Source organism: Rhinopithecus bieti, unplaced genomic scaffold (assembly GCF_001698545.2).
Source record: "Rhinopithecus bieti isolate Rb0 unplaced genomic scaffold, ASM169854v2 scaffold_1583, whole genome shotgun sequence".
Lineage (NCBI taxonomy): Eukaryota > Metazoa > Chordata > Mammalia > Primates > Cercopithecidae > Rhinopithecus > Rhinopithecus bieti.
Window position 1 is genome coordinate 2,456,939 of NW_016803645.1, and position 18,461 is coordinate 2,475,399.

Below are 18,461 nucleotides of genomic sequence, written 5' to 3' on the forward strand. Positions count from 1 at the left end.
TTTCCTTTCCTTTCCTTTCCTTTTTTTCTTTTTTTGAGGCAGAGTCTCATTCTGTCACCCAGGCTAGAGTGCAGTGGCATGATCTTGCCTGACTGCAACCTCCACCTCCCAGATTCAAGCAATTCTTATGCCTCAGCCTCCCAAGTAGCTGGAATTATAAGCATGTGCCACCATGCCCAGCTAATTTTTGTATTTTTAGTAGAGACGGGGTTTCCCATGTTGACCAGGCTGATCTTGAGCACTTGACCTCAAGTGATCCACACGCCTTGGCCTCCAAAAGTGGGATTACAGGCATGAGGCACCGTGCCCAAGCGAAGAAGATTTTCTTAAGTGAATAAAATCTCATGAAATCCCATGGAGGAAGCTATTTAAAGCCTGAGGGCTGAAGCTGCCCTAGACTTGTTCTGTCCTGGACAGAATGACAGCTTTGATGACGAACCCTCACCCAGAGCATGACCAATGCATTTTTAAGATGGCGTTTCTTTCTCCATGGTAGAGGACTCCACTACTTTTCTTGCCTCACTCTGTCACCCAAGCTGGAGTGCAGTGGTACAATCTCAGCTCACCGCAACCTCCACTTCCAGGCTCAAGCAATTCTCCCACCTCAGTCTCCCACATAGCTGGGACCACAGACATGCAACACCACACCAGGCTAATTTTTGTATTTTTGGTAGAGACGGGGTTTCACCATGTTGCCCACGCTGGTCTCGAACTCCGGAGCTCAAGCGATCTACCCATCTCAGCCTCCCAAAGTGCTGGGATTACAAGCATGAGCCACTGCGCCACCTGATGTCGCTTTTTGATATCCATGCTCAAATGACTAAGTACTAGGTCCTCCTGAGGGATTGCACTAAGTTCTCTTGAGGTCATTCTCTTGTAAGGACCACACATTTAACTACCCAGATTTGATACAAAAAAAAAAAAAACAAAAAAAAAAAGGGAAAGGAAGTAACTCTATCCACTGGGCAGGGCTGTTTAAAGCCCTGTTATCTACTACTTTTGTGGCTCCCGGGGCTGAATGTGTAATTGCTATTGATAATTTACATTCTTGTTCTGTAAATGTTCATGATGTCCAGGGGAGATTTTTTTGGTTGGAAGAGCCATTTGTAGAGAGGGAGAGAAGGATGCATGCACAACTGGACACAACTTGGCTTTGGTTCTCTTCTAAGTTAAGAAAAAATTTAGAATTCCAGAAGGAGAAAAGGAAACCACAGCCTTGATCAAGGGCTTAAATACAATAGGACTAATGAAAAATGTAATATTTCAATGTAACAGCCTTGTATGGCCAGTGAAAAAAAGCTAATGGGAATCTGGAGGCTTGTGGTAGATCATTGCCAACTGAATTTTGTTGCTATTATAGTCCTGGCTGTTACAGACATTGTGACTGTAAATGAATCAAATCTCTGTGATTGCACCTGGTGTGCCATTTTGGACTTTGGCCGTGTATTTTTCTCAATCCCTTTTGCACCCAAAGATTGAGACTGCTTCCCTGGCTGACCCTCCAAAACATGTTTACTGGGCTGTTGCAGCACTACTTGAATTTCCCTGTTATTTATCGCCAGTAGGTAAGTCAAAACATGGGACAAGCCTCTCTCTCTTTCTCTCTCTCTCTCTCTTTTTTTTTTTTTTTGCAGAGAAATTGGGCTTACTATATTGATGATATACTATTGAAAGGTCTCAATAAAATTAGCCGATGCTAAATCACATGAAGGTCCAGAGAGGCTCTTAATTCTGATAAGATACAGGACCAGCCACCCAAGTCAAAATCTCCAAAACGATGTGAACTAAGACTCAAAAGTTGATCCTAGACTGTAAATAAAATATTCTTTGCTCTATGGCTCTCCTAAGAGAAAGGAAGCCTGGCACTTAATTGGACTATTTAGATCTTAGAGACAATACATGCCTTACCTATGCATGCCTCCTGTTGAGTCCTATGTACAAGTTGATTAGAAGTCTGCCATATATGGCTGGGGACCTAAGCTGCAGGTGACACTTGGGTCAGTGTAGCAGGTTGTTGCAGCAGACCACCCAGGGGGCCCTTTTCAACTCCAGGCTTCTGGAAAGGGAAACAATCTCCACCTGGAGGTACCCCTTAGCATTCTGGACTCACTGCTTCCCTGGCACCACTCCCCACTTCACTGGGGAAAGGACACCTTAGACCCTGGAGGTGCTCAGAGGAGGGAAAAATGAGTGCTCTTTTTGTCTCTGAATCTCAGCCTCTCACTTGGCAAACTGTGTATCAAAGTGTGATACACTGTGTATCAAAATGTGATATCAAAATGTGTATCAAAGTGTGATACACTGTGCCTGGTGTGTCAAAGACAGCTCCCCCAAATGAATCACGCTTTTACCTGCGCAACCACTCAGACAGCTCATACTGATTCATGTGCTTCTCCTGACACTGAGTGCCCTTGAGTCATGCTATGTAGGGCTGTCCAGGTGACAACTACTTGGTGACCTGCCCATAGAGCTTAACCAAACCAAGGTCATGGTGATCCAAATCAAGTTATATGTTCATATGTGGGAGAGTGGCCCAGAGGATATCCATCCACTGGAGCATGTGGGGGTTGCTATTTGGTTCATCTTTGAGTCCCTGCAATGATTGGCAATGGCACCACTCTTTGGATTTCTTTCCCTTTGTTAGTTCCCTAGGTAAAGAGGGCTATCCTGCCTGAGGGATATGTGGTTCTATTTTTTTTAGTAGAGACAGGATTTCATCATGTTGGCCAGGATGGTCTCGATCTCCTGACCTTGTGATCCACCTGCCTTGGCCTCCCAAAGTGCTGGGATTACAGGCATGAGCCACCGTGCCCGGCCAATGAGTCCTAATTCTTGATTAGTCAAAAGAGCTCAGAAACTCCTGCTTGTGAAGGGATCCCTTAAGCAACCATAAGCAACCCTTAAGCCAGGGGATGAAAAACTCACACAAATGGTCTCCATTAGGGCTAGCACCAGAACCCACGCTCTCTGGTTTCCAATCTTACATTCTTTCACAGGCAAATATTGTAATTGTTAGCCCTTGGTATTCTCACAGTTGAGTATAGATGACTTTTAAAATAAATCTATTTTCTGCAAAGATATTTCATTCAAAAACAGAACAATGTGCCAATTGTAATGCTTATTCTTAGCCATGTGTAGTTTAATTCAGTGATTTATACCCCAAAGCTACATACATTTTTTTCTTATACTATCACTGGAAAACAAAGCAAAACAAAAGTGAAAACCCAAGTAAAACAAAAGTTAACTGCCTGCCCTCTTTTCAGAGATATGAAATTTTAATGTCTTTTTGTATACCGAAGTATTTAGAGCATATATTTTAAATGAGTAAGAATAAGAGTTTAACAATCAATTTTAGGATTCTGATTAATGCCTAGAATTATGAGACTTTGCCAATTATTCAGTGAAACATTGAATTTTGAATATATTCATCCCTAACTGGGACTGATTATCTGCAGTGGCTTTTAAACATTGCTTAGTGAAACCTTTATTCTGTGAGATTTTATAAGGTGTCCCTTGAAAAACTGGGCCTGTGCTCAGATAAATTGGAGAACTGTAAACCTTTGGCTTAGAAAATGAAATGTGTATGTATGCAACACACACACACACACACACACACACACACATACAGAGAGAGAGAGAGAGAGAGAGAGAGAGAAAGAAAGAAAGAAAGAGAGAGAGAGAGAGAGAAGGGCTTTTCAAAGCCCTTTAAATGCTTATACGTATTATCAATCCCCATGACCAAAGTAAGATAGGCCACATTTCCTAACATTTGTCTATAGAGCTTCTCATTCATGGACCACCGTTAGCATTTCACTGTAGCAGTGTTCTACAAGAAGTTGGTAGAACGTGTGAAAACTGAAAACCTGGCTGGGAGCGGTGGCTCACGCCTGTAATCCCAGCACTTTGGGAGGCCAAGGCAGGCGGATCACAAGGTCAGGAGATCGAGACTATCCTGGCTAACATGGGGAAACCCTGTCTCTACTAAAAATACAAAAAATTAGCCAGGCATGGTGGCGGGTGCCTGCAGTCTCAGCTACTCAGGAGGCTGAGGCAGGAGAATGGTGTGAATCCAGGAGGCGGAGCTTGCAGTGAGCCGAGATTGCGCCACTGCACTCCAGCCTGGGCAACAGACCGAGACTCTGTCTCAAACCAAAAACCTTATTCAAAGGGTCATTCCCTCTGATTCTCTAATCATCAAATCTTAACATCTGAATTCTCTCAATGTCCTTTTCATGTAGGCAAAATGGTGATGTTTGAATATTAGACTTCTAGTAACAAGAAAATCTCTGCAACTCAAAGCTTAGAAAATTCTAAACTCATGAAGTTGTATACATTAAATAGGTACATCTGTTTGTAAGTCAATCATGTCTCAAGAAAGTGACTTAAAAACTTTTTTGCGTTTGGTTGTACTGGAATAGCTTTCTCTGTAACCTCTACCCATTGACTTTAATAGGTGGGGTTATGTTGGATAAGTCCAATTCCCAATTCACATTGCTTTAAGTATATGAAGATAGCTATGTTGTCCTTTCTGATCCTTCTATTTCCCAGGATAATCATGAGCAATTATTTTAATTCCCTCTGCCATCTTGGTTGTTCATCTCTGAACACAATCTAATTTGCTTATTTCATTCCTGAAGTGTATTGTCTATTAGAGTGAGGCGAACATTTCTTTGGTTCTAGACACTAAAATTCTGTTGGTGAGACCTATAATTTCAATGGGTTAGATGGCTTATATCATCGTATTGTTGGTCCATGAAGTAAAATCCCCATGACTTATTTCTTATGTGCTACCACTCACATTCTATGTTTCTATAGTTGGATTTTTGGACTAAAATCTTTCTGTAGTAATTACTGTATTTTTAATTTTAGCGAACACTTCTATTATGCTTGGTTTTTCATCTTATCACCGAGGTTATCAAGCATTCTTCCGTTGATTGCAACTGTTAAGATGGGAGTCAATTGAAAATTTACAAACCCGGGCTAGAGGCCCTACTTAGGACGGTTAGAGTCCCTTCTAAGATTTAGGGCATTAGAGACCCCTCTCAGTAAAGTCCCTCTCGGCTAAGAACAGCTTTGATGCTATGGGATATTAACTGCTATTCTCTTGGGATTAATCTGTCTTGCACTCTTCGCTGATGGCTGTGGATGACAGGGTTGGACATGTACAGGATCATGGGACATGGGGAGCTTTTTCCTCCCTAAAAGGGGAAACTTGAGAGCTAATAGGAATGCTGGTAAAGATCCTTTTGCTACTGAGAAGCAGTCACCTGAAATTTTACAGTGTCACTGCAACAGGTGGGTCTTTCTCTGGCCCTCCTGATCATTTCACCTTCCCCACCCTGCCATGGGCAACGCTTTTCTCTCTCTCCCTTTCCTTTCCTATCTTTTTTGTTACTCAGGACAACTGTCTTGCCCAGAGACCACGTGTTGAAACTACAAGTCAGAGGTTTGATTAAAGATGACGGGGCCCCTCTGGGGGTAAATTTAAGGCTTGCTAGTTTGATAGTGGGTGCTAAGCAGAGTGGCTAATGTCTATGTTTTATCACATGTGTTTTGCTCTGGCAAGAATGAAAAAAAAATTTTCCTTTATAATGTGGCTTGGCTTCTAGGGCAATGGTGCCACAAGCCAGATCACTAGGGCTGCTCAGGGAAAGGGAACCCAGAAACCTGGCATGCTGGCCAAAAAGTAAGAATTTCTTGCCAGTCAGATTTCTATCTTCTCCCTCTCTGTGCAAATGGTTGAATGAATGGCAATAAAATAAAATAATCAGTGTTTATCTCCTCTGTAGAGTTTTGATTAATGCAAAAAAGAATTCTAAGGCTATTCTTAAGCTGGTGCATTTTGTGTTATGAGGTCGTTTTTCTGTGTTGAGGGATGCTTTAGGATAGAACACGGGCTTAGAATACCTGTGAGCCCCAGCAAGCTGGTCAGTAACAAAGTTGGCTGGACGTCCATGAAACCAACCAAAAAAACTGGATGAAGTCTCCACCGTGGGAGCTTGACCTTTTAACCACGTGGCAGTACCGTCTCTTGGTCTCCACCTTCAAGGGAATAGGAATTTTAGGGTTCATGTCGTAGTCAGCTCTAAAAATCATATTAAATAGTTACAAGCCTTTGCAAGCTCAAAATTAACTACTCTAGACTCTTCCTGGGAAGCAAAAGGGAGACTGCCCCGCATTGTAGCTCAGTAGCCAAGGCTTTGCATTTTCACAGTGGTAGTCCAGGTTCAATTCCACCTAGAAAGTGAGTTATTTCAGGTTTTTTTTTTTTTTTGAGACGGAGTCTCGCTCTGCCGCCCAGGCTGGAGTGCAGTGGCCGGATCTCAGCTCACTGCAAGCTCCGCCTCCTGGGTTTATGCCATTCTCCTGCCTCAGCCTCCCGAGTAGCTGGGACTACAGGCGCCCGCCACCTCGCCCGGCTAGTTTTTTGTATTTTTTAGTAGAGACGGGGTTTCACCGTGTTAGCCAGGATGGTCTCGATCTCCTGACCTCGTGATCCGCCCGTCTCGGCCTCCCAAAGTGCTGGGATTACAGGCTTGAGCCACCGCGCCCGGCCCATTTCAGGTTTAATATCTGCGTGAACATGTCTATTTTGTTCTCCTCCACGGATTGTCTGAAATTTTCCTTTCTCTAAGCACCAGTGCGGTTACCTTTGGTGAAGGTCAAAAGCCAGAAATACTGGCCATTTGGCATAAGAAATTCTAAAAGAATTTTCTTAAAGAGTGCTATGGTGAAAATCAGTTTAATTAAAAGTGGACATTCAAACTCTGTCTGGACTCCTTGGGAAAAACAGGAGGCTCCAGAGATCCTTTTCCTGGCCCTGTTCTTCCAAGGGCTCCACCCTGAAGCGAGTCATCCAATTAAGAAACTGGCAAATGAAAATATTACAAGTGCTGAGTCTTCTGTCTGTATATTTATATGTGTTGTATGTTTATATATAAAAGGGCTCTAATTAATTGGCTTAGAAAAATAAGCATTTAAATAAAATATTTCAGCAGAAAAATAGAAACTTTAATGCCTTTTTGTTCACGTGACTTTACTAATATTTTGGAAATAAAGACAGTTTTAAAGATGATTGGTAAAATAAAATGTCTTAAAAATGTAGACGTTTGGTCAAATTAAGGTCAGATTTCAGATTTGCTAAATGCTTTAAGGTCAAGCTGTTTCTTTGACTTTTGAAAATTGTTCAATTTACCTACTTTAAAGGCATTAAATTCTAGATAAGACCTGCGGACATGTGGAATTTGCCATGCCCCCTAGCTATACAAAGAAGATTATAAAGAAAGAGATTTTATATAAAAAAGGATCCTGTGTGGTAAATTCTTGTCTTAAAGTAAAATAAATGGTTGTTTAAAAGAAGAGATGTTAAGGGCAAGTTAGAAAGTCCACAAATGTCTCAGATGTTCTGTGTAAGTTGTGAAAGGATTTGTGAAAAGGAATTTATGCAAGAAATGTTGTACAATTCAAAGGTTGTTAGGGCTCCTAAATGCTTCATAAAATGCCACTATGACTCTTACTGTACAACTTGCCTGCTTTACTGCTAGGTAAGGTCTGGGGACATGTGGAGTTAGTCATGCCCTTAACTATGCTGGAGAGCCAGCTGTTTTCTGCACTTCTGCCTGGTGTGTTCTGGACTAGGCTTCACACTTAGTACACAATGAAAATCTCAAATTTACCAAGGTCTTCATCAGAATAGAAGTTGCTAAGAGTTAACATTATAACATGTAATTAAAACTACTAAAGAAACAATTTTACATGCAAGGTGTGTAAAGAAAGTAAAATGTGTTTTTGCTGAAAAATTATAAGAAGTCATAAGAATGTGAATATTTTCTGCTTAAAATGTTAAAGGATTATTTTAAGTAAGAAAACAACTAAAGATTTAAGCAAGTTCTGGAAGGTTTATAAGGATTAATTGTAAAAGATTCTGTATGTGAACATATTGCCTAAAAAGGAGTATTATTCAGTTTTTCCATAAATTCAACATTGGAATAAAAGCACAATAGGTTTTTCTTAGAGCACTGATCTGCTCTTACATAAAAAAAATGTAAAGGGTTACAAAAGCTTTATAAGGATCTTACCTTATGGTTAAACATTAAAATTGGGTAAATATGTCTATAAGATTTTATTAAAAATTAGGTTTAGCATTAATCGTACATTAATGTAAAGATGAAATTTGGCTTATTTGGCATAAAAATCATAGAGGAAGCATTATCAAATGTGAAATGGTGTTTTGCTTGCTTTAGACTATATTTGCATAAATGTGTTACTGGTATATGTTCCAAAGTTATGGGAAACTCCTATAATTCTAATATGACTTAGTGTATGTTATTAATAATTATAACTGTTGTGTAAAATTTTGTGTGCCACAGAAGTAAGCAAATTTCCTTATCAATTGTGGCTTTAATAGTGGCTGTCCTAAAACTTTTTATCATCCACAGAAAATTGTTGTCTTGTTTTAATCCTCTTTAGAAGGTAATTTATAATCAGCTATAAAACTCTAACAGGTGTTCTTAAATGTAGGTTTCTGATAACTTTGGAAATTGTAACATTAGAATAGAGGAAACAACTTTCAGAACTTTAATGAAGAGCTGGAATGTTCATGAATATCAAGCAAAACAGGAGTTAACTAAATTCAGTAAACCAAGAGAAAACTAAAGTAATCTTTTAAACTTTGCTTAGAACATTGCTGATTCTTTGTTTTGTTTTTCAGAGTCAAGAAAACTTTTCTTTTAAGCTATTTACAGCTTTTAACAGTTGACTGTACTCCTATAAATAAAATTTGGAGCATATTTATTTCTCTCTACCTGATTTCTACAGAATTTGGAAACTAGTTGTGAGTATTCTTAACGCGTGACAGTATAGTTATTTGCACAGGTGCAATAAAAATCTGTTGTCTTTTGTAACAGGACACAATTGGAGAAATTGGTTATCTTGCCAAGGCTTTGACTGGAATGGTGTGTTTTCTTTTAAGGAATTAAACTTGACTTGTAAAGCCAATAAAAGCCCCTTGGGGAACTGGCCTCATACTTTGCCTACACAGTCCCTGTTCAGGGTTTCTGACCTATGTTAAGTAAAGAACATCACTTTCTGTCAGGTCCAGAAGCCTGAGGTTAACTTGGGACTTCAAGAGGAAGGAAATTGACCTAGCTCATAGGTATTTGAGGGTACAAACCCATGGCTCAGCTCAGCTAAAAAGTCTTATCTGAAATTCCTTCTATGGAATAGAGTTCCATCAAAGCCAATTTAAAAAGAGCTTATGTGAAAATAATTATTCTTGCTGCACTTTATACAAATAATCAGGCCATGTATAATAAAACAAATCAGTCTTACCATGATTTGTCTTTAGTAAAAATGGGACACTAGAGAGAGAAATATTATGTTTCAAAAACTATTGTACACTTGTTATTAAATTCTAGTCTCATTAGTTGTTTTTAAGTTTGTTTCTGCAATTTAGGCTAACCCTGCTTATTCCTGTAAACCAACCAGTAATATCTGACTGCTGCTTAGAAGAAACAAGAGGGACAGGTAATGTAAAAATCTAAATCAGTATTCTAATTCTGGGCACATTACAAACAGCTAACAACCCCTTATCAGCTTAGTTCCAACAGCTGTCCAGTTCATGAAAAGCCTTCTAATTTAGTTTACTTGGAATGACTTTACATATTTTGCTTTATTCTTGTGGAATATATTCCTGTTATACTCTTTGTGTAGGAATACAGGACAAGCTGACTGAATGTTTTCTTAAACTAAACACTTACTAATCTTCCAGATATCATCTCTTGTTGAAACTCAAGATTCATGAATGGCCCTCGCCATACTGATGCTTTCTGACTGAACTTCTCTCTACCCTGAACACAAGAGCCCCTCATAGCTAGGCAGGAATATTATTGCCCCTATTCAGCCTGAAGAAGTTACAGAAGATGAATTTTCATCTCTCTGCAACTCTTAGGATTAAGGGTTCTCTTATAAAAGGCAGGGGGGAAATGTCAGAGGCATATGAACCAGAGCAACTCCATCTTGAATAGGAGCTGAGTAAAATGAGGCAGAAACCTACTGGGCTGCATTCCCAGACAGTGAAGGCATTCTAAGTCACAGGCTGAGAGAGTTCAGCACAAAATACAGGTCATAAAGACCTTGCTGATAAAACAGGTTGCAGTAAAGGAGCTGGCCAAAACCCATCAAAACCAAAATGGCAGCAAGAGTGACCTCTGGTCGTCCTCACTGCTACACTCCCACCAGCACCATGACAATTTACAAACGCTGTGGAAACATCAGGAAGTTACCCTATATGGTCTAAAAAGGGGAGGCATGAATAATCCATCCCTTGTTGAGCATATCATCAAGAAATAACCATAAAAATTGGCCACCAGCAGTCCTCAGGGCTGCTCTGTCTATGGAGTAGGTATTCTTTTATTTCTTTACTTTCTTAACAAACTTGCTTTCACTTTGAAAAAAAAAAGTTTATAAACCTACCTCACTGTACCATTATCTAGATCATAATTAAACATAGGATAGTATTACAGAGATTAGTAAGAGCTTGTCAAATCTATTGTTAGAAACACAATTGGCATAGGGTTTGCCTAATTTCCTGGTCCAGTAATTTTCTAAGAAAATAAAATTTATTTTGCCATAACTAATAACTTGCCTCTTAGAGGTTACTTGCTTTCTTTCTAAGTACTTTCAAAATACATTTTAATGGTTTAATACAGGTTCTAAAAACAATTTGTACAAAGCTAAATATTCTGTGGTTTTCAGTTGCTATAATATTCCCATTAAACTCAAGACTATTTCTTTACCCTCGTTTTCCAGGAGTCCTTCCGTTCTTGTTTGCTTTGGAGATTATGATTTGTGTTTCATTGTAGTTTGTCTACAACTCCTCTTAATGTTTTAATACTGCCGTGAGATTTGACCTCATTCGGAGCCTCCTGGGGTTCTCTAACAATATCTTCATCTTTATTGGCCTTTAATTTTTTTCTTAATAGTGTCTCAAGCTGAAGGTCATTTTATTTTCTAAAAGAAGCTTGAAGTAATATAAGGGTTGAAGAATTGTGCCTTTGCCTTGTCTTCCATGAATATGGAGTCATTTTTTTTTTTCTCAACTGGTTAGTGGTATAGAAGAAAGCTTTCCTTAGAGAAATCAGTGTGATGTTTCAGGGGAGGATCAGACTAAAGTCAGGACACCTGGGGTTTGGTTCCAATTTTTCTCAAGCATTGCTTTAAAAACATCACAACTAATTTGGATCTTAATGTTTCTCCAGCTTTTGAAAAAAATTAAACAGGTTAGATCAGTGGTTCTTGACTGACTTCTGCTGCCTCCTCCACTCCAGGAGACATTTGGCAATAACTGGAGGCATTTGGTGTCACAATGGGAGATGGGTGGGTGCTACTGGCATTTAGTATGTTGAGACAAGGGATGCTGCTGAACATCTTACAGTGCCTACAATGTCACTAGTGCCAAGGTTGAGAAGGCTTGGGTTAGTCCACTTTATGATCTCTTTTGGTACATTATTTCAGTCCTTTTAAATGTTATTTACAAGAGATGAAATTCAGTTTTGGGGGAAAAGGAAAGGAAGAAGATGAAAATAGTAAAGTCTCATTGGATGGCTTAGAGTAATAATATTAGCCACTTGCCTGACACTTTGGATGGATAATCATACATCATGCTTACATCAAAGCTAAGTGGTAGTTACTACAGTGATTGCCTTTCTTATTGATGAGGAAATGCAAGCAAAGAGAGTTAGAAACTTGCCCAAGAACATTCAGCTGATCGGTAGTATGATCTGGGTAAATACTGGAGCCATTTAAATTTTTAGGATTTTGGCTATCCTAGGGCTTTGGGAGGCTGAGGCAGGTGGATCACTTCAGCCCAGGAGTTTAAGACCAGGCTGGCAACACGGCAAAACCATGTCTCTACAAAAGTACAAAACTAGCCTGGTATGGTGGCATGTGCCCATAGTCATAGCTACTCAGGAGGGTGAGGCGGGAGGATCACTGGAGCCCAGGAAGTAGAGGCTGCAGGGAGCAGCAGCCTCCTGAGTAGCTAGAACTACCGGTGCGCTAGAACTACAGGTGCATGCCACTACAGCTGGCTATTTTTTAAAAAATTTTTTGCAGAGATCAACTTTCATCAGGTTTCCCAGACTGGTCTTGAACTCCTGGGCTCAAGTAATTGACCGGCCTTGGCCTCCCAAAATGCTGAAATTACAGACGAGAGCCACCAAGCCTGGCCTGGCTCTAATTTTTTTTTTTAATCATAAAAAGTTCCTATTCATGTCAAACTCAGAAACTGTAGTCTAAAAGGAAACAAATTCTGAGTGTGAAGGGAGAAGACTGATGACATTGTGGCTCTAGATTCTTGATTTCCAGGGAAATAATAATTAGAAAAGGAAAAGGTCTTGAAAACAAATTTTATTCTACACCCCACAGAAATTTCTATTTCTCATAATGTCCTCTCCAAATTAATTTTGCCGTTTTTGTCAAATTTTAGCAATTTACAAATATTTGTTTGCAACCTGCCAAAAGATAAAGTGATCAGAATGACATCCAAAAATTAACAGCTGGTTTGTGATAGGTCATATACATTCAAACATCCTTTCCTTTAGTGTGAAGGAGAAAACGCAAAAGCAAAATAAATATTGTGAAACTGCATTTCAAAATCATAGAGGTAGAAGGAAAATAAATGTGGTGTTGTTGAAAGTTAAAAGAGAAAAATATGCACCTTTCATATCTGGCATCCCAAACTACATGAGGTAGAAAATAAAGATTGACATGTTCCAAAACACTTAATCTCAGTGAGAATATTTTTACAAAAAAAGGCTATAAAATAGCAATTCACCACTTAAGTTTAACCAAATAAGATGACATCTCATTTTGTTAGGTTTTAAAGGAAAATATATTGCTCTGTTTTCAGTTAGTTGCATTAGTTGGAACAGTGAGCACAAGAAGATACTGCACCATTTTAGTTAATCCAATCTTTAAAACTAAATTTCCCTAAATTTTTCAGAGGTCTGAGACCACGCTACATTTACTCTAATTCCATACATGCAAAAAGAGACACACCATGTTGGCCAGACTGGAGTATATCAGGACATATTGATTAAAAGCCTGGGTTATAAGATGGAATTTAACTGGAGTCAACACTTAGCCACTAACTTTAAAATTTTTTTTTAATTAAAAAAATTTTATAAATTTAGTAGAGACAAGGTCTCACTATGTTGGCCAGGTTGGTCTTGAACTTCTGGCCTCAAGCAGTCCTCCTGCCTTGGCCTCCCAAAGTGCTAGGATAACAGGCATGAGCCACTGCACCCGACCCCCAGCCACTACTTTTTAATTATGACCTTGGGCAAGTTACTTCCTTAAACATCAGTTTCCTCAACTATAGAGTAGAGGTTACAATCCATATCTAATATGATTAAATAAGATATCCCATCCCAGACACAAAATGATCAATATATGTTATTATGAATAGTCTAAAAGCCAAATTTTTCTAGGGATAAACACATTTTTAACTAAACAACATTTTCTCTCACATATCACAATAATTTATAGAAACACATACTAATTTCTTCTACTATGTATGAAATATTAATTTTAAACCTACATTTACTCTAATTCCATACATGCAAAAAGAGACACACCTATATCATGCACACACACACACACACACACCCACACACCTGGAACCATTTTCTTTTTAGACCATAGAACTGAAAGAATAACCGTTTTGATTTCATTCCCAAAATATGCATTAATGTTGTCCACTGCTGTAATATTGTGAGCTATTCTCATTTGAGTTTTTTTTTCCCCATTGAATTGAAACCATTTCTTTCCCAAATGAACTCTCCACAGATGTCTTGTAAAAAAAAAAAAACTGAGATCAACGTTTGAGAGTGATGTAGTTTATTTTAAAATTAGGCTTCTGCTTTTAGTTTAGCTGGAGATAATACAGTTCACAGTTAAACCAAATACAGAGCATCTCCTAACTTCTTGACCTGCTATTTTGATTAAAATGTCAAGAAAGTGCTTTAATAACAGTAATTAGAGAGTTTAGGACTGGACTTGTCATATTAATGGAAAGGACATTAGCGGGACATGCCATGATGTTCACTTTATCACTATTATGTTACTTTTTCCTGTAAGACCCATAGGTAGATATGTCAGAATATTAAGCCTTTTTCCAAGGATAATTACATTATTTCACAAAACACGTAACTCATTTGGTGAAAACATTCATGTTGATCAGCTTAACTGAAATGGTTAGGCAAGTTAGACAAAACAGTAAATTTGCTACTTTGGAGATGAAGGTACAGTTTAAATAAGAGATTTCAGTTTGTTGTTTTATTTGAAAGGTGGATTCTTGGACCCTCACATAACAAACCGTAATTTATCAGAGCAGTTCTTAAGAACTTACATTTTCTGGAGCTCATAGTAAATTTTGAGAATCTGGCTGAGACCACGTGATAATAATTGAGTTCAAAGTGGCATTGTGTGGGGAAGCAGAGAAAAGCTGTGGAGTAATAGTCGAAGCCCTGGGTGCTTGTCTGGATTCTAACTCTTCCAGGCTGTTTGATCTTATATAGTGATTTAACTTCCCTGAGCATTTATTTTCTCACATTTACCCATCAGAGTTGTTACAGGAAGCAGATGTGATAATGCCCATAAAAGCACTTTTGAATCTGTACATTGCTATATAAATGCAAGGCAGCATTATTATCATGGTTGTTGTTAGTACTAGCTTGGTGCAAAAATAATTGTGGCTTTTGCCATTGAAAGTAATGACAAAAATCACAATTACTTTTGCACCAAACTACACAGTTTTAGTGATAATTCAACTGATCTAACAGTGTTGCTTTTTCCCCCATATAATGCTAAACGTTTTCAATAATCACCTATGTGTCAAGATATAAAATGCATTAGAGGCCAGCCATGGGGGCTCACGTCTGGAATCTCAGCACTTTGGGAAGCTGAGGTGGGCTGATCAGTTGGGGTCAAGAGTTTGAGACCAGCCTGACCAACAAGGTGAAACCCCATCTCCACTAAAAAACATATAAAAATTAGCTGATTGTGGTGACGCAAGCCTGTAATCCCAGCAGGAGGCTGAGGCAGGAGAATCATTTGAACCAGGAGGAAGAGGTTGCAGTGAGCCAAGATCGCACCACTGCACCCCAACCTGGGCGACAGAGTAACTCCATCTCAAAATAAAAAACAAAAACAACAACAGAAAGAAAATGCATTAGACAATATGATTCAGGTGGGAACCAAGTAGGCAAGGCAGGTTAGCAGTGACCAGCAGTTCAGGTTTGAGTTGAACCCGAAGTGATCGAAATAAACGGGGGAAGTGTTTGAAAGCAAAGTGGAGTTCAACAGGACAACAGCAGTGCAGGGCATGTGTGGGGAAATTAAATTGCACTGAGAGCAGATGGAAAATGAATGCCTATGCCTGAGTCTACCTAATAAAGATCTAAAAGTCATAAAGACAGCAAGCTGAACATAAATCAGACACAAAGGCTACAGCTGGAGCAGTAGGTGGAGCCCAGGCATGCACAAAAAAACATGAGACCATCTTTTTTGTTTTTTCATATTCAGCTAGGGAAAGCCCTCTTTAGGGCACTGAATCAATCGCTTGGTCTCCTCATCAAAAGCACTCGTTAGAAATAAAATTAGAAAACAACCATTAATCCGATTTTCTGAAAAGTATAAATAACATTGGATCGGAGTAATAAAGGCTGAGGAGGAGAAAAGGAAGAAGGCCTATTTTGAATATTTTCCCATTACTGACAGTAAACCGGAAATGATGTCAGAGGGTTACACAGTCATTTAGGTTGTTGGTCGGTTGCATGAGAAAGTGGTCATGCCTGCCACATCTCCTGAAATTATCCTCAGCCCTCTCATTATCCATTCAACAGACATGTATCTGTCCAGTGCTTTGGATGTTTTGGAATTACTTTCTTTCTTTCTTTTCCTTTTTTTTTTTTTTTTTTTTTTTTTTTTTTTGAGATGGAGTTTCGCTCTTGTTGCCCAGGCTAGAGTGCAATGGCACGATCTGGGTTCACTACAACCTCTGCCTCTTGGGTTCAAGTGACTCACCTGTCTCAGCCTCCCAAGTAACTGGGATTACAGGTATGTGCCACCACACCTGGCTAATTTCATATTTTTAGTATAGTCGGGGTTTCATCATGTTGGCCAGGCTGGTCTCAAACTCCTGACCCCAGGTGATCCACCAGCCTTGCCTCCCAAAGTGCTGGGATTACAGGCATGAGCTACTGTGCCCCGCCAGAAGTACTTTCTTTTTAATGTGCTAGACTATGGCCTGGGAGAGCAAGACAGACATGGCTCCTGTCCTCAGGAAGTAATGGCTTCCCTGTCTCATGCAGCATGTCCTTACTACAGATTGTTAGCGAAAGTGGTCATAATTATTCCCTCCCTATATCCCTATCCTTTTGCAATGTGACTGCAGATCCTATCAGCAAGAGATGGAGTCTAATTTCCCACCTTTTGAATCTAGGTTGGCAGGATGACTTTATTTGACCTATAACAAGCAAGGAGTTAACTGTATGCCAGTTCCTACTCTATGCCAAAAGAAGCTTTCCTCTCTTTTCTCTCTCTTGGAATCTGTGACCACCGTGAGAACAAGGCTGGGGTAACATGCTAGAGGGTAAGAGTCCATGTGGAGCTAGTCATTCTTGCTGAGGCCACGTAGATCAGCTAGCTGACCACCCGCCCATCTGGCAGCTGCCCTCAGCGAGCCCAGCCAATACTAGAAGAATGGTCTAGCCAAGCCCCGTTCCAATGGCTGTTCTACAGAATTGTAAACTAAGTAAATGGTTGCTTCTAGCCACTAAATTTTGGAATGATTTGTTGTGTAGCAAAAGCTGACTGAGCAGCTCTTAACTGTGTAAGTATGACTTCAAGCTTATTTTGGGCACAGAATTTTTTCATTGGCTTATCAAATTACCTTAATAACTGCCAAATCGCCACTCCACTTTGCACTGTATGGACGTTGCCTCACTGGACAGTTGGCAGAATATAGACACCCTGGGAAGGTTTGATATTGATCTCTGATCTGTAGAATATGAAGTTGACTAATGTGCTTGAAATGTGACATATAGAGTATAATATATTCCTCAAAGAAAGTACAAATACATAAGGCAGAACATAAACATCCACAACCAATATAAACTTCAAACAAGTAGTTGAAAGGTTAAATGCAAATCCTGTTAGCTTTGTTTTCCAACATGATGGATCACGATGTGAAACGACGACCAAACACCTGTTTGTCACATTCTGGGTTTGTACGACTAATTCAACATGTCCTACAGACACAGCCATCAAGTCTCCAATTTCTCCTTCAAGTCATGTTATTATGTTGATATATTATTGCAACTATCACTAGCAGCTTATGTATTGTTCCAGTTGTCTGGTTGTAACTGCTTTAATTCTAATGATGACACATCAGTGGAGATTAGCTAAAGGGAGCTTTGATTTGTCTTAATTTTTAAAATGTCAGAGCATCTTTCCCTCTTTTCCTGGTAGCCTCTCTTCTGTGTCCGGTTCTCTCAGTTGGGCATTTTGGGACAGCAGCCAATTCCAGGGCTAATGTGTTTCTGCTGTTATCTTACACTAATGCTGCTTCATAGAGGCAGCGATGAAGATAAGGCCTAATTGGATGTATTTTTAAAGCAAACCTTTTAGTTACTTGGAACAGAACTCCTCCAATTAGCTTCTTTTCTATTTGGCTGTACAATAGCCATACTGATGTGAAAATGCTGAATTTGGAAGGGAGTCAAGGGCAGTGTCGGGCAACTGAAGAATAATCATGCTTAACTCAGGAGAAATGCTCCACCAGATGGGCTCGGAGCTGTATTTCCACGAAGGCAGGTTGAGTGAAGGACAGCTGGGAGGTCATATGTGGCAAGAGGTCCTTGCAGTGGTCCAGGGTACACTACTAAGCAGCCATGCTCTAGAGCCCAGCAAGAGAGGGAAGGTACAGGTAGGGACTGAAGGAGAAAGAGTCAATACTTCATAATGGCCATGATTTTGCTCCAATGGAAATATTTTACTTCAAAGCAAAATATTTTACCCTTAGCTGAGGACTAGGCATTTTAAGTTGCAGTCTTTAACATGTTATCCCCAGGTTGGTGAAAATCTATTTAAATCCCTGCCCTTTTAAAGTTCCTTACAAGACTCTAGCAGCCACTGAATAGGAGAGCTGCTTAGCATTAGGTTGGTGCAAAAGTAATGGCTGTTTTTGCAATGAGTAGGTTTAGCGGTCTTGATGTGGAAAAAAACAGAGAAAAGAAGCAGAGTCAAAACCATTTCTTTCTGGCATTCATTTCTGAAATGGAATTAGAAGTGACACATAATAAGTTAATAATTTCCCTTTGGCTGGAAGTGGGTCTGCCATCATTACCTCATGCTCTCTAGGGGGTGCGAGTTCCTGTGTTCCTTTGAGCATCACTGAA

General features: G+C 39.5%; 1 protein-coding gene across 9 annotated transcripts in view; it reads right to left on the reverse strand.

Annotated features, from left to right (window-relative positions):
* Positions 1-18,461, reverse strand: part of OPRM1 (opioid receptor mu 1) — a 126,168-nt gene that overhangs the window by 3,265 nt on the left and 104,442 nt on the right. The window contains exons 4-5 of one of the 9 annotated variants that reach the window (XM_017892088.1): positions 16,955-17,062; positions 2,973-3,069 (exon numbers count right to left, since the gene is read on the reverse strand). The exons of 5 other annotated variants lie outside the window; for them this stretch is intronic. In XM_017892088.1, coding sequence (XP_017747577.1) covers positions 3,052-3,069; positions 16,955-17,062 — 126 coding nt within the window. In that variant the 3' untranslated portion in view covers positions 2,973-3,051. Of the gene's footprint in view, positions 1-2,972; positions 3,070-6,048; positions 6,238-16,954; positions 17,063-17,745; positions 17,997-18,461 lie in introns of those variants that run through there. 3 more of the 9 variants (XM_017892105.1, XM_017892095.1, XM_017892077.1) reach the window with 3 other exon arrangements.